Source organism: Phascolarctos cinereus, unplaced genomic scaffold (assembly GCF_003287225.1).
Source record: "Phascolarctos cinereus isolate Bilbo 61053 unplaced genomic scaffold, phaCin_HiC Scaffold_2;HRSCAF=192, whole genome shotgun sequence".
Lineage (NCBI taxonomy): Eukaryota > Metazoa > Chordata > Mammalia > Diprotodontia > Phascolarctidae > Phascolarctos > Phascolarctos cinereus.
In genome coordinates this window covers 312,434,952-312,451,013 of record NW_027555625.1, presented here as the reverse complement: position 1 = coordinate 312,451,013, position 16,062 = coordinate 312,434,952, and the positions used below count along the sequence as shown (strand labels likewise).

Here is a 16,062-nt window from a genome sequence, read left to right as displayed (position 1 = left end):
GCTGATTTTACTTCCACAACATTAATCCATTCAAACTGCCAAAACCCTATACTTCCTGAGTGGTCTTCCTGCTTCTAGTCCCTCCTTTAATTCAACCTTCACAGTACCTTATGTACATGTCTGTTGATGTCATTCTCCCCACTCAGAAACCTCCAGTGGCTTCTTACTGCCAAGAGGTTAAAATACAAACTCCTTGATCCAGTATTTAGGCCACAATCTGTCTCCAACCTAGCTTTCCAGATTTACTTCACATTATTCTATTTCACATACATAACTTTCTAACAAAACTTCAAAGTTGGACTTTTCTGGCAGCTTAGCACATACCTACTATGTGCCAGGTGCTGTGCTAACCACTGGGGATGCCAAGAAAGGCAAAATACAGTCTCTGCTGTCAAGCAGCTCACAGTCTCACAGGGAGACAACCTGTAAACAGCTAGGAACAAACAGGATACATACAGGGTAAATTGGAGATTACCTCAAAGGGAAGGCACTAAGATTAAGGAAGACTGGGAAAAGTTTCTTGCCTAAGATGAGCCTTTATCTGACACGTGAAAAGATGCCAGGAGGTAAAGATAAGGAGGGAGAGCATTTTAAGCATGGGAGACAGCAAGCAAAAATGTATGGAGTCAAAAGATGGAGTATCTTAACTGAGGAACAGCAAGGAGGCCAGTGTCACTGGAGTACAAGGGGAAAGTATAAAGCATACGACGACTGGAAAGGCAGAAGTGGGGCAAGTTATAAAGAGCTTTGAAGGCCAAAGATAGGATTTTATAGTTGATCCTGGAGGTGATAGGGAGGTAATGGCATTGATATGAATGGGGGTTGGGAGAGAAGTATGACATTGTCAGACCTGCTGCAGGAAAATAAATCTGACAGGTAAGTGTAATGGATGAACTGGTAGGGAGAGACTTGAGGCAAGGAGACCAACCTGTAGCAGGATGGTAGGATTATTAGAAGACAGATGTCCCATAAAAACAGGACTTGGCAACTGATTGGATATAGGGAGTGAGAGAGAAGGGAAACTGGGGATGCTACTTAGGTTTTAAGCCTGGGGGACTTGGAGGATGGTGGTACCCTTCACAGGAAAGTAGGGGAGAGCTTGGGGGGAAAAGATAATGATTTTAGTTTTTTGGATATGTTGGGGGTGGAGGGAAGGAGAGAGAAAATGAATGTGTGTGGATATATATGCATGTCTGTGTAGCACTATTTACTTTGGGCAAATGAAAATTTCATCTGCACACATGGGCTAAAAATTTAAGCAAAAATGTATTATTTTCTGTCCAAAATACACATTAGTGAGCAGAAGTGAATGAAACCATAGCAGAATCTGGCTAGTCTGTTCTTCAAAACAGCTACTGAAAATGCCTGTGTTCCTGCTGGTGGAGCAGTGGATAAAGTGCTAGGCCTAACGTCAGCAAGACTGGAGTTCAAATCTATCCTCAGACAGTAACTGGCTGTATGACCCAGGGGAGAAGTCATTTAACCTGTTTGCCTTAGTTTCCTCAACTGGGGCAAAATGGGGATAATAATAGCACTTAACTTTCCAAGTTGTGGGGAAGGATCAAATGAGATAATATTTGTACAAGTACTTAGCACAGAGCCTGGGACACAGTGGGTACTATATAAATACTTATACCCTTTCTTTCCCTTCCATCAGGAAGTCCAGAGGTATTCTACAAATCATCCTTTGGAATTTCTCTGGGGACCAGATTACTGAACATCACCTTCACAAGTCATGGCCAAAAGTAGCATTGCCTACTAATGACTTCAAAACATTTGAAAGCTCATAAACACAGTTACTTCATAAATCTGGCCCCCCCATTTCACTGGACAGGGAGGGAATACATGGAACGCCTTCTTTCCACACATGTTTTCTCAGGCTGCAAACTTCGCCCTTTAGGGACCTTTTTTTCCTCCCTTCAAGGATACTTTTGATGTTCACTTTAACCTCACCCTAGGGATGAGCCTAAGCAAGGACACCACCCTTCAGAAAAGCCCAAAGTAGAAAGAACCTTAGAAATGATATCCTGTCAGTGAAGGAATCCCCCAATACATCATGTTACCAGACTGTCCTCCAGTCTCTGCTGTAACACTTCCTCTGATAGGGAATTTAATCTCTCTTATTTTTTATAATGGCAGAACCTGAGTACTTAAACCTTTCCACATTCATAGTCATAAATAAATTGGGGGGGGGGGAGAGGGAGAAACACAGCTAGGTGGCACAGTGAATACAGCACTGGCCCTAGAATCAGGAGGACCTGAGTTCAAATCTGGCCTTAGACACTTAATAGCCATGTGACTCTGGGCAAGTCACTTAACCCCAACTGCCTCACCAAAAAACCAAAAACCCCCCCCAAAACCCTACAACACATTAAAAGAAATGTGTAATTTGAAAAATCTCATGCAGATTAGGGTTTTCTTAGTTAACTGCAAAATAATCTAGATTTTTCTGCTTTTATTCCTTATCGCTGACTCCAATATAGATAAAAGAATAAAACTTTTTAAAGCCTATGATAATAGTTATAATAGCTAGCATTCATATATCACTTTAAGGTTTAAGAACCTTAGTGAGGTAGGTGCTATTATTATCCCCATTTTAGAAATGAGAAACTAAGGCTGACAGACATTTAAGTGACTTGCTCAGAGTCACAACACTAGTATTTGAGGAATAGTTTGAACTTCCTGACTTTAGGGCCTGAGATCTACACATCGTACCACAGAGGTGCCTCTAATAATGCAGCCTCATACCATATTTTGAAGAGCATTAATTAAGAAACATTTACTTAGTACCTGATGTATTTGTAAGTCTCTATGATAGATGGAGGGAGGAATGAAGTGTGCCAAAGGACAGAGATTGGCAAAACACATTCTCTCTCTTTAGAGATTATAGTTTAATAGGTTAAATAAGACAAGGCAAAATGATAAGGTCCATAAGACAAACCCAAATATCACACCTGGATGCTGGAGACAGCATCAATTTGCCACTTGCTAATTGTACGAAAGACTGCATGAAGGAAGCTTCAAGGGAGCCAGCACTTGAAGAAGGGGCAAGACTTGAATAGGAAGCAGTGAAAATGTTTATGTTTGGAGGAGGGAAGGGCAGAAGTTTATGGTAGTAATAGGCTCCTAGAAAAGAAAAGCAGCTTGAAACAAAGGAAAATTCAGGACATATTAAAGAATGGTAAAGACCACTGTCTGTCTGGGGCACAGAATTTACTTAAGAGGGAAATGCTGGAAATGGCTGCAGGTAGGTTATAGAGAGTCTTTCATACTAGGTTGAGGAATTTGGACTTTATAAGGAACACAATGGAAACCCCTAGAAAATGAATCCATTTAATGTGGATTGATAAGATTAGAAGCTGGTACTTACCTGGGAGCTGTGCCTCTGGACACTGAACTGGGTGCTGGCTGGGAAAGTGAAACAAGGTCTTCATCACCTCCATCCTCATAAAAGCTGGCCAGGGCAATCTGAAAGAGAGTCACTGGCCCCTCAGAAACACTCTTTCATTTACCTGATATTTTCATTTCATTTACCTGTGTGTAAATAGGAAACATCTGAAAGAAACACAGTTCTTATTCTGGTGGCACTGATTAACTGAAGAGGCTAAGAAGCAGATTCAAATTTTCTCTTCTGTAAAAGTATAGATAGATGGCCTCTAAGATACCAACCATCCATGACAGTCCACAAGCTTTGTCCAGGCAAAGCTTGTTTTTCTATCATCCCAAACACAAATTCTAATCAACCTTGACTAGGAGAAAGTAAATATTGTGCAGAAGAAACAATGATGGCAGTAGCTGGCCCAGAACAAACTTAAACAGTGTTGTATTCCTTGACACAACTTCACAGTGGGGGAGGCAAACATTTTGGCTCAGGGCAATTTAAGAACTGCCTTAACTGGGTATTTAAACTGGGCCAGCTCTCCTCACTAATTCTGCTGCCTGGAGGGAATTTCTTGTCTCTTTACTGGGAAATGGTGCTTCCAAGAAAGGGTAGAAAAGAGAATGGGGAAGCCTTAAACTGGATGGAGGAGAGACAACTGAATTAAAGCTCCTGAACCCAGCCTGGGCTGGAGAGGTGCTAGTGGAAGGTAAACCAGGATGGCTGGTTCTGCTTCCAGGAGCCTAGTTTTAGATTTACCACAGAAATTCAGCCCTGGAAACTGGTTTCAGTCCTCTTGATGGAGTGGGTGTGATGAAAGGTGGGAAAGGGAAGGGAAGCTGTGGGGATAAGGGCTGGGGGGTGGGGGAGCATCACGAATAGGAGCCTGAGCAGTAGTCTTGGACTCGGGCAGAAGATGTGGGTTCAGTCTGCCACTTGCTAATTGTATTAGCTTGGACAAGTCATAATCTCTGTTAGCCTCAGTTTTCTCATCTGCAAAATGGAGATAATAATTGCACTGTGTTACTGTGGCAAATAGCCTGGCAAACTTTAAAGCACCGCAGACACGTGAGTTATTGTCATGGGTATGGGAGCTGCCTCGATCTCTCACGGAGAAAGTCGGGGTCTCAGGGCAGGGTCGGTCAGCTTTCCTGTCCGTCCATGTTCGTATTTGCGTCAGGGAGGGTCACGGTGTGTCGGCAGCTGCGTGGGCCCCGGTGAGGTGTCCCTGCAGTGTCAGCACACCCCGGTGCCTCTGCCCACCCATGCACGGCTCAGGCTCCCACACGCACGCACATGCACACTGCGTCTCCGTGGCCGTGCCAGGGCGTGTACGTGTGTGTCTCGGGGCTGGCTCAGGCCTGCTCGTCCCTAGGCGGAGGCGAAGCCGTGAGAAGCCCTCCCGCAGGCAGGCGCGTCCCGCCGTCTCCCCGGGAGACGCCGCCCCGGAGCTGGCTCAGGCGGGGGCTCCCGGCCGAGGGGGGGGCGAGGACGGGGGCGGGGCCTGGGACCGCAGCCGAGGCTCCCCGCCCCCAGCCCCCCCCACCTCCTCCCGGCCGGCCCGGCTTCCCCCGAGCCCCTGGATGACTCTGCGCTTCGGCCCCCGCGGCCTCTCCTGCCCCCCCCGGCCCCGCGTCCGCCCGCCCCCCCGCCCGCTCGCGCCGGCCCCGCTGCTACCTGCAGGTCCCATCCGGCTGATTCGAGGAAGAAGCGGGCCCGGTCCTCCTCGGCCCCGGTCACCGCCACGAACTCCCTCAGCGCCTCCTGCCGCTCCGCCATCTTGCCCCCGGTGCGCCACCCAAACCTCTCCGGCCGGCACCGTGCTGCCCCCGCCCCCGCCGCGGCGTTCCGGCCGCAGCCCCGCCCCCTCCCGCCCTGGGCCTCGTGCGGTGTCCCACACAATGCCCTCCGTGTGGGAAACGCCCGCGGTCTCTCGGACTTCCCAGCGCCCCCTGGTGGGTCTCTGAAAGTAGCCGCAGTATCATGGCCCGCTCTGTGGCACGGATGGCCAAGGTGGGCTGGCTACTGCATCCCTCGCCATCCGGGGCAGCATCCCAGCATCACAGGCTGTCAGAGCTGGAAGCGACTTAGAAGAGCTCGGGCGTGCCACTCATGGCTGCTTCTGTGATGTTGTCCCTATTTGTAAAATGAGCCAAGTGGACTAGGCTTACAGCTCAGACGCTGCATGCGTTAACTTCCCTCCTCGTAAGGAATATTTCCATGGGTGATTCGAAAATCCTTATCAAATAAGTTCCTGGCTTTAATAGATATAGTGACGATTTCTCCACTTACTATATTCATCAAGGATGAAAATGTTGAAAGGAGGTGATAACTACTGAAAAGTCCAGAGCCAGGAAAGGTGAGCACAAGTTTAATGCCATCCTAACCCCTTCAGTCTGGTTATTTGAGGTGAATCTCACCGACCTCAGAATGACAGCTAGAGAGGTATGTACAAGAATCATTGAGGAAAGCATATTCTCCCCACCATTTCCACTTCAGGAATCAAGGAGAATTAACCCTGCCGTTAGTGGGATATGTCCATTTATTCTTGGGGTCCCTCTCACCATTCTACAAACTTTTTGGACTCGGCCCAAGTACTTTTCCAAAAGCAATCAGAATGTTTTTTCCCCTTAAATTTTCTTACCTGCCATTTCCTCCCAATTAAAATCCTGATCCCCTTTGAACCTCACTTTGAGCCCAAACACAGCCACCCCATCCCCTATAACCGTTGCATATATTTAATGAACATTTTAGGCAGTGTGTCGAAGTTAACAAGCATTTATTAAGCACTTACTACATGCCAGGTGCTTTGCTAAACACACTAGCAATACAAAGAAAGGCAAAAATTGCCCTGACCTGCAGAGCCCACAAGGAGACACACAAACAACTGTGTGCGAACAGAATACATACAGGATAAAATTAACAGAAGGAAGGCCTAGCAAGGCTTCTTGCAGAAGGAGGGATTTTAGATGAGACTTGAAGGAAGCCAGGAGGCAGAAAGAACTGGGAATTTCAGGAAGGGAAGACAGCTAATGAAAATGCCTGGAACTTCTTGTGTGAAGAACAGTATGGAGGCCAATGCTAATGGATCACACATGGATTAGGTGGAGGGGAGTAAGATGACTGGAAAGGTAGGAAGAGAGTAGGGTAAGAAGGGCCTTAAAAGCCAAACAAGATTTTACCTTTGATCATGGAGGCAAGAGAAAGCCGTTGGAGTTTATTGAATAAGGGGGTGACATGGCCAGATCTGTAGTTTCAGAAGATCACTTTAATAGCTGAGAAGAAGCACCAGAGTGCAGAGACTTGAATAGGGGAGATCAAAAAGGAGGCTATTTTAATAACTCAGGTATGAGATGATGAGGGCTTGCACGAGGATGTTGGCTATGTCTGAGGAGAGAATGGGCATATGTGAAAGGTGTTAGAGCACCAGCCCTGGATTCAGGAGGACCTGAGTTCAAATCTGGCCTCAGACACATAACACTTACTAGCTGTGTGACCCTGGGCAAGTCACTTAACCCCATTGCCTAGCAAAAACAAAACAAAACAAAAGTATTTAATGGGGACAGCTAAGTGGCGCAGTGGATAGAGCACTGGCCCTGAAGTCAGGAGGACCTGAGTTCAAATCCGGCCTCAGACCAAACACTTCACACTAGCTGTGTGACCCTGGGCAGGTCATTTAACCCCAATTGCCTAAAAAAAAAAGGTGTTAGGAAAACTAGACAGGGACTTGACAACAGATCAGATCTGTGGGATGAGAAGGACTGTGTATTGTGGTGAATTGTATTCCTGTTTACTTCCTCCCTACCCTGTGAGTTTTTTGAACACTGATCAGATCTTCTGTTGTTACCATTCGGTTGTTTCAGACTCTTTGTGACCTGCATAGGGTCACACAGCTAGTGTGTAAGGTCAGATTTGAAGTCAGGTCTTCTTGACTCCAGGCCTGATGCTCTATCCACTGTGCCATCTACCTGCCTGATCTTACTGTACTCAATATCTGATCTTAGTGTACTTTGTATCTCTCCCAGTAACTAGCAAAGGCCTCAGCACACCATAAATGTTTGTTGAGTACTTGAAAGAGTAGGTAAAAGTTAAATGAATCTTTCTTCAACTAAGAATACAATTTTCCAATTAATAAAGGACTCTTTACCATTCAGATGAAAGAACGGCAGGTCCACCATCCAAGAGGCTGGATTCTACTCTAGCTGACTCTGTTACTAAGCCAGCCCCTTAGCACAGTGCCTGTTACATAGTAGGTGCTTAACAAATGTTTATTGACTGACCAACTGATGGTGTAGCCTTTCCTCTTAATAGTCTTTCCAGGTGAATGGAACAAGCATTATTATCCTCCATTTGACAGTGGAGGAGACTGAGGCTCAGAGAGTTATAACTTGCCCCGGGTCACCCAAGGTGGCAAGTAGAAGAGGGCAGGTTTTGAACTTAGATCATCTGCCTCCAAGTTCTGTGCTTCACTATAACATTACTCTATAACATGTCTCTAAATATCTTTGTGTGCCCTGCCACATGGACATAACCTTGTCCTCCCTTCACAAGCCCTAGGAATGCTGTAGGAAGGGGCAGGAAAGAGAGGTAGGGGTGTCGAGGAGGTGGGGGAAAGGGAGAAGGGAGGGGCAGAGTTGGGAGGAGGAGGTTGATGGGGAGGAAGGAAAGGATGGGGAAGAGGGAAAAGAAAGAAGAGGTAAAGGAGAGAGAAGAGGAAGAAGAGATGGTCTGGTTTTAGAATGAGCTTGAGCACAGAAACTGTATACCTACTCCCAACCCCAGGGGAGAGGGTGGGGACTTCTGTCCAGCAGAGGCTGAGATAAGAGTTCCTTAGGAACCTGGGTGAATAGATGAAAATAGAAGAGGCTTTACTTCTGGAGACCAGCACCCTCCCTGAAAGAAAGAAAGAGAGAGAGAGAGACAGAGACAGAAGCATAGTGACAGAGACAGAGAAAGAGGGAGAGAGAGATGCCTCCTATCTCAGCACCGCCTTTCCCAGGGAGGGCCCCTCCCTCTTACTTGTTGATTCTCCCAAGATAAAAAAAGGTTTCAAGACAAGCAACTGGGAGTCTTGCATTACACTTTTACCAATTGGTCAGCAAGGATTTTCCTGTGACTAAGTGCAGTCTTCTCTGCACTCTTCCTGTGTCTAGAATCCCTCCTCACCTTTTCCATTTGTTAAATTTCTATCTATTCTTCAAGGCTCAACTCAGGTACTGCCTCCAACAGGAAGCTTTTCCTGATCTTTTGCCGCTCCTCACTCTGAGTTCACAACACTTGGTGCTCTTTTTATGGCCTTATTCACAACGCCTGACATACAACAGGTGCTCAATAAATGCTTAGTTGCTTGATTCATGTATATACTTATTCCCCCCTACTAAGCTGTGAACTTCTTGAGAGTCAGAGCTATGTCTTGTTTATATTTGTGTCTCTCTCAAGTGAGCTGCTAGGTGGTACAGTGGAGAGAGCAGCAGGCCTGAAGTCCAAATTTAACCTCAGACACTTAAGAGCTATGTGACCCTGAGCAAGTCACTTAACCTTGTTTGCCTCAGTTTCTTCATCTGTCAAATGAGCTGGAAAAGGAAATGGCAAACCACTCTAATATGTCTGCCAAGAGACCCCAGATGGGGTCATGAAGAGTCAGACATGACTGAAACAACTGAACAATAACTCTCAAGTGCCTGACAATCTTTGTAGAAATAAATGAATGAATGAATGAATACAGTGGCTATAGGATCATAGGATTTTATTTAAATTTTTAAAAAATTAGATTACTTAGCATTCATAATGTCAGCAAAACCATTGCAACTTTTTATTTAAAAATTTTTTTTTCTTTTTGGCTAGGCAAGGGGGTTAAGTGACTTGTGCAAGGTCACACAGCTAGTAAGTGTTATGTGTCTGAGGTCACATTTGAACTCAGGTCCATTCTGGATTCAGGGCTGGTGCTCCATCCATTGCGCCACCTAGCTGCCCCTCTTTTTTTCTTTTTGCTTGCAATTACATAGTACTATTCCATTAACAGAACAAGTTATTTCATATGCTGCAAACGAAAATGAAAATGACCTATGTTATCATATATAACAAATTTGTGCTGAAAACCAACAAGCACTTGCTTTAAATGTCCATATGCCAATTTATATCTCTCCCCCACCCCATAGTGTACTAGACTAGTTTAGTGGTTGTTGAAAGCACCACTAAAGGACAGGGCTATCTAAAGAAACATTCAGTGGTATGTTAACTATACAAAAAAAGAAAAGATACCGTACAATTAAAAAAAAAAACTCTTACCCAGCCTTACATTTCAATTTTTTTTCTTTTAAAAAGAGTGAGTTATGTACAAGGGGGTTAAATGCTTTATATACAAGAAAAAAAACCAACACTACTCTCGAACCAACTTATTCATTGTCACCATTTTCTTCATCATCCCTTCATCATCTTCAGCTTCCTTCTCTTCTTCCTCCTGCTTTTTCTTGCTCTTCTCGGCTTTGACAATTACTCCCATTTTACCCATAATCAGGTTTTTCTATAGCCCTGGTTTCAGTGATAGCCTTTTCATATCTTCCAGTCAGCCTAGCCACCTTTTTTTCGTAAGATTGCTTGTTTTCTGTAACAATGTCATTCTACATCTCCTGATTTTTTTGGCTGCATCTCCAGTAGAAAGAGCAGGCTGCTCTCCTTTGATTCTAGGACAGTCATCAGAACAGAATAAGAAAAAAATCAAAGGAAGCCTCTTCGTTGCGTTGGGATTTTTGAACTTTTGTGTTTCTCCTATAGGTGGTATGTAGGTTTTCATTTCTCTTTCACAATGAACCTTATTAGCTTTTCCAGTGTCTTCAGATGTTTTTTTCTCTCTAGCTAATGTTGTCTTCTACCCTTCTGAGAATTTTTTTTTTAGAAAGTTCTGAGAAGCTTGTGGAAGCATCTCGTTGCTTCTTCTTGTGTTCCTCCCCACAGGTTTGCACAAGGAAGGCGTATGAAGATATTTCCACCTCCCGGCTTCTTAGGATCACCTTTGCCCGTTTTAAAAATTGTTTTCCCTTGGCTCTGCATTGAGTAGGGCAGTGCCTATCCAGCTATTCCCTGGCCCAGAGCTGTTTCTACAGAGATCAATGTACTGCCATGGCTGTTGATTATTGGATTTAGAGATGGAAAAGATTTTATCCCTACACAGGAGGTAGCTAATGGATAAGGGGCAGTGGATGGAGCACTGGGCCTGGAGTCAGGAAGACCTGAGTTCAGATCTGACCTCAGATACTAGCTGTGTGACCTTGGGCAAGTATGTGTGATCCTGCACAAGTCCTTAATGTCTGTTTGCCTCAGTTTTCTCAGTGGTTAAATGGGGATAGCAGTACCTACTTGGCAGGGTTTTGGGGAGGATCAAATGAGATAATATCTGTAAAGTACTTAACATAGTGCTTAGCACAGGGTAGGCGTTATATAAATGCTAGCTATTATTATTAATTAATTCCCTTCATTTTACAGAGAAGAAAAGAGGTGACATCACCAGTCTAGTGCAGGGCAGAGCTGGGAGCTCCAGATGCCAAATCCAGAGCTCTCTCTATTATGCCGGGAAATTGGCAGAAAGGCCAATTTCCACTTAATACATGAAAAATTCTTTAATAATTAGAACTGACCAGCAGTGGATTGAACTGTCTCAGGAGCTACCAGTAGATCTTCCAGTAGAGGTGGAGTGAGCACTTGTCAGGGCTCTTGTGGAGGGATAAGAGTATTTAGACCTTGGTTGTCTAGCCCAATCTCCTCATTTTATAGATGAGGAAAACAGGCCTGGAGAGGTGAGGTCACTTGCCCAAAGTCACATGGTATGCAGTAAAGCTGGGATTTAGGCCCAGGTCTTCCTACTGTAAATCCATCATTTTTTCCTGTTGGAGTAAGGACTAGATGGTGCCTTCTGAGTTTCCTTCCACTTCTGTGACTCTGAAACTTACATAAAACTATGTAAATGAGTTTTTGTATTATTTCTAGCTTCTGCTCATTAGGAAATTGGTACTGGCTGCTTTTAGTAAGCTGGCTTTCCCCAAATCCCACTGAGGCAGCAGTACATTCCTTTAAAAAAATTAATAGTATTTTATTTTTTACAATGACTTGTAAAGGCAATTTTCAACATTCATTTTTAACAAAAATTTTGAGTTCCAAATTTTTCTCCCTCCTTTCCTCTCCTCCTCCCCTCCCAAGATGGGTAAGCAATCTGATGTGCAAGCAAGTACATTCCTTTTTCTTGTTTTGGTTTTTTTATTTATTTTTTATTTTTTTGCTAGGCAATGAGGTTAAGTGACTTGCCCAGGGTCACACAGCTAAGAAGTGTCAAGTGTCTGAGGCCGGATTTGAACTCAGGTCCTCCTGACTTCAAGGCTCTATCCACTGTGCCACCTAGCTGCCACCTACTCACTGTTGGTGTGACCTTCCCATCTGTGTAATGAAGGGATTGAACCAGGTGAGCTCCAAGGTCTTCTTCTAGCTCTTTAATCTGTTCCTATGGTTCTATAACTTTAAGTCTCTTGGAGGAAGTTAATCCATTCATCTCTGGAGGTTTCTGACCTTGATTGGTGATGAAATGCAGACTAGTCCATCTAGCTCCAGAAGGTGCTTCTCTTTCACATGCCGTCTGATTGCTCATGCTGTCTTGCCCCACCCCATTCAGTTGCTTCTGTTATTTTCCCATTGGCTCACCAGACTCCCTTCCTTGGTCATTTGTTGTTCAGTCCTTTCTCAGTTGTGTCTGATTCTTGGTGACCCCCTTTGGGGTTTTCTTGGCAAGGATAACTGGAGTAGTTTGCCATTTCTTTCTCCAGCTCATTTTATAGACAAGAAGATTGAGGCAAACAGGGTAAAGTGACTTGCTCAAGGTCATACAACTTAGTAAGTGTCTGAGGTCAGATTTGAACTCAGGAAGCACAGTCTTCCTGACTCCATGCCTGGCACTCTATCCACTTTTGTCACCTAGCTTCTTTGGTTACCACTCCCCTGTTTGTGTGGTGTTCTCTATTAGAACACAAGCTCTTAAGGACAGACATTGTTTCGTGTTTTGTTTTTGTAGGGGCAACAGTTAGCACAGTGCCAGGGATGTAGTAAGCCCTCAAAGTCAATTGTTAAATTCTCCTTCCTTCCTTCCTTTCTTCTTTCTTTCTTTCCTTTCCCCCTAATTCCCAGACCCTGCCTTCCAGAAGGATCGACCCATCAGTTCTCCAAGGTGTAATGCTTGGATTAAACCCTTTCTGTGGCTTGGTTGCCTCCGGGTTCCACTCATAGGTGAACAGATCTAGAATTGGAAGGGTCCTTTGTGGTCCTCAGGATCAGCCACCTCATTTAACAAATGAGGAAACTCCATCAAATCCATTCACATTGGAGACACAGATCTTTAGGTCCTCTTTATTGAACTGGTTGATTTAATTTTTAGACTTTTCCCAGGCTGGAGTTGGGGTGGGAGCATAAGGGGGGATGGGTGGGGAATGGAACAGAATACTAACCAACAATTAAAACAATCTCTGTAGCCGATAGGACTCTAGAGGGCTTTAGGTAATTGCTTAAGAAATCAATAAATCAAACAAACATTTAGAGAGCAAGCAATAGTAAATGGACTCTGATTCAGGAAGGGGTTGGATGAGAAGACATCTTTTAACTCAGAGATCCTTTGATTCTGTGAATGAATGAGCTAACCATTAAATTCTAGACTCTTTTGGCTCTTTCTCTATCTCCTGTGCTCGGATCCTTATCCAGAGCATGTTCTCTAACTGGCTCCCCAGGGTTCTGGGCCCTTTTTTCTTCTGTCTCTGTACTTCTTCACTTGGTGATCTCATCAGCTGTCATGGATTTGATTACCGTCTCCATGCTGATGATACTCAAATCTGCTTCTAGTTGTTCAGTCGTTTTAGTTGTGTCTGACTCTTACTCTATTTGGAGTTTTCTTGGTGAAGATGCTACAGTGGTTTGCCATTAACTTCTGCAGCTCATTTGACAGATGAGGAAACTGAGGCAAACAGAGTTAAGTAACTTGCCCAGGATCATATAGCTAGTAAGTGTCTGGGGCTAGATTTGAACTCAGGTCATCCTGGCTCCAGGCCTGGGGTCAATATCCTCTGTCCACCTAGCTGTCCCCAAATCTACCTATTCTGCCCCAAAGTCTCTGCTGACCTCCAACCTCATATCTCCAACTGTCTTTCAGACATTTTGAAATGGATGCCCAGTAGACATCTTAAATTCAACATGTTGGAAATGGAGCTCATTATCTTTCCCCCTAAACCCTCTTCCCTTCTGCCTGCCTTATCTATTATTGTAGAGGGAAATACCAATCTCCCAGTCCTCCAGGCTTCAAATCTAGAGGTCATCCTCAACTCCTCCCTATCCCTCACCCTCTGTGTCCAAGCTGTTGCCAAGGTCTGTCCATTTCACCTTTGCAAAATCTCTTGAATATGCCACGTTTTCTCCTGTGACACTGCCACCACTCTGGTGTGGGCCCTCATCATCTCACACTCGAGCTATTGCAACAGTCTGCTGATGGGTCTGCCTGCCTCAAGTCTCTCCCCACTCCAAATCATCCTCCATTCAGCCTAAAGTACATGTCTTACTGTCCACCCCCCAACCCCTTCTCCATTAACTCTAGTGGCTCCCTATTGTTTCTAGGATCAAATACAAAATGTCCTGTTTGGCATTCAAAGCCCTTCCTAATCTATCCCCCTCCTACCGTTCCAGTCTTCTTACACTCTCACTCCTCACCACATGCTTTTCCATCCAATGACTTCCTTGCTGGTCCACAAATAAGACTCTGTTTCTTGGATCTGGGCATTTTCTCAGGCTGTCCCTTATACCTGGAATGCTTTCCCTTCTCTGCTCCAACTAGTGACCTCCCTAGCTTCTTCTGAGTCCCAGCTAAAATCCCATCTTTTACAGGAAGATTTTCCCAACCCCTCTTAACTCTAGTGCCTTCCTTCTGTTATTGTCTCTTATTTATCCCGAATACAGTTATTTGTACACATTTGCTTGCATATTGTTTCCCTCATTAGATTGTGAGCTCCTTGAGAGCAAATGCTCTTTTGCCTCTTTTTGTATCCCCAGTGCTGAGGATGGTACTTGGGGCACAATAGGCACTTAATAAATATTTGCTGACTTACTGATTGATTTTGATTTCATCTACTCCATTGTCTTTCAGCAACTGGTACTGCTTGAAGTTCCTTCTAGTTCTAAAATTCTCTGTTCCCTGCCATTAAGGAACTCACAGTTTAGTTTACACACATTCAGTAATTAGGGAACAATCCAAGACAGTTTATAACAAGGTGCTAATTTCTGTGGTTGGGGTAGGATGACTTCTATATAAAGTTTCTTCCCCAGCCTGGCCTAACATTCCACGCTGGGGAAAGAACTTTATGTAGAGAAGGAAATTTAAGCCTCTGTCTTGAACACCAAACATTCACTCATCAGATCCTGGGGTGGGGGTGGAACCTGTATTAATTAGGTGGATGGCAGTGACTAGTTTGGTGGCACCACATTACCATCACTTTCCATCCTGATTATCTCCTCTGGAAGATGGAATGAGTGAAGAAAAGGATTTAGAGCTGTTGCATTCTGTGTTAGGATGCCAAGTGTCATGACAAATAAAAAATTCAGAAAAAAAAGCCTGTATTTATATAGTATCTACTATGTGCTGGACACTGTGATAAGTGCTTTATAAATGTCTGATTTGATCCTCACAACAACCCTAGGAGGTAGGTGCTATTATTATCCCTATTTTACAGATAAGGAAATTTTGACAGATAAGGAGATTGAGTTTCCCAGGGTCACAAAGTTAGTAAGTGTCAGTGGTCAGATTTGAACTCAGGCCTGGTGCTCTACCCACTAAGTCGCCTAGTTGCCTTTTAAATGTGACCTGGGGACCATAGGCACAGGAGAGATGCTCAGGAGAAGCTCCATCGCCTTTTACTTTATCACATCCTACTTTCCTCTTGAACTCGGAGATCCTGGACCACATACCCTTATGTGAAAGAAAGCAGATCCCAGACACATTGAACATTAGAACTGAAAGTTCTAACATGTAGAGTACATCAAGTATGATTCTTTTATTTTGTAGAAGAGGAAACGGAGGCCCAAAATATTAAATAATTTCCCCAAGGTCAGATGACTTTACAGAATCAGGACTATATCCCAGGTCTTCTGACACCCAGAGCAGGACTCTATCCACTTATATCATGCTGTCTTATGAGGTCAAGGCCAAAGACAATGTCCAAATAGATTTCCTTTGGCCTGATTTACATTGGGTTTGACCCTGCAGTCCCAAATTGCATGAAGACCAGGTAATGAGCTCTAGAGGGGATTCTTCCTGGAGCAGGTGGCTCTTAAAGTAAGCCTTTGGAAATGAACAGTATAGTTCAGAATCAGGTTGGGGGGAGGGGAAGCAGCACCAATTTTACTTCTTATGGTTTCTTCCTATTTTTATTCCTGGCCTTTCTTTTTCCTTTCCTTTTGCTTCTGATTTTCCTTCCCTTTCTCTTAATGGAACCAGAGTCATCTCAAGCCAGAGAGAAGTTTTAAGAACATGAGAAGTCAGAGCTGGAAGGAGACCTAGAACATAGAATGTTAGAGCTAAGTGGGCCTTTAGGACATAGAACATAGAGTTAGAGCTAGTAGACAACTTTAAATGATTTGATAGTTGACATTCATAAGCTCTCCAACAT

At 44.3% G+C, this 16,062-nt stretch overlaps 1 protein-coding gene and 1 pseudogene across 1 annotated transcript in view; both read right to left on the bottom strand.

Moving 5' to 3' along the window:
• Positions 1-5,420, bottom strand: part of NSFL1C (NSFL1 cofactor) — a 36,503-nt gene extending 31,083 nt beyond the window's left edge. Inside the window, 4 exon segments of the mRNA XM_020990628.2 lie at positions 3,371-3,468; positions 5,057-5,202; positions 5,205-5,399; positions 5,402-5,420. Coding sequence (XP_020846287.1) covers positions 3,371-3,468; positions 5,057-5,202; positions 5,205-5,399; positions 5,402-5,420 — 458 coding nt within the window.
• A 4,354-nt stretch (positions 5,421-9,774) lies between these two features.
• LOC110211297 (high mobility group protein B1 pseudogene) lies at positions 9,775-10,429 on the bottom strand (annotated as a pseudogene).
• Between the last annotated feature and the right edge of the window lie 5,633 nt (positions 10,430-16,062).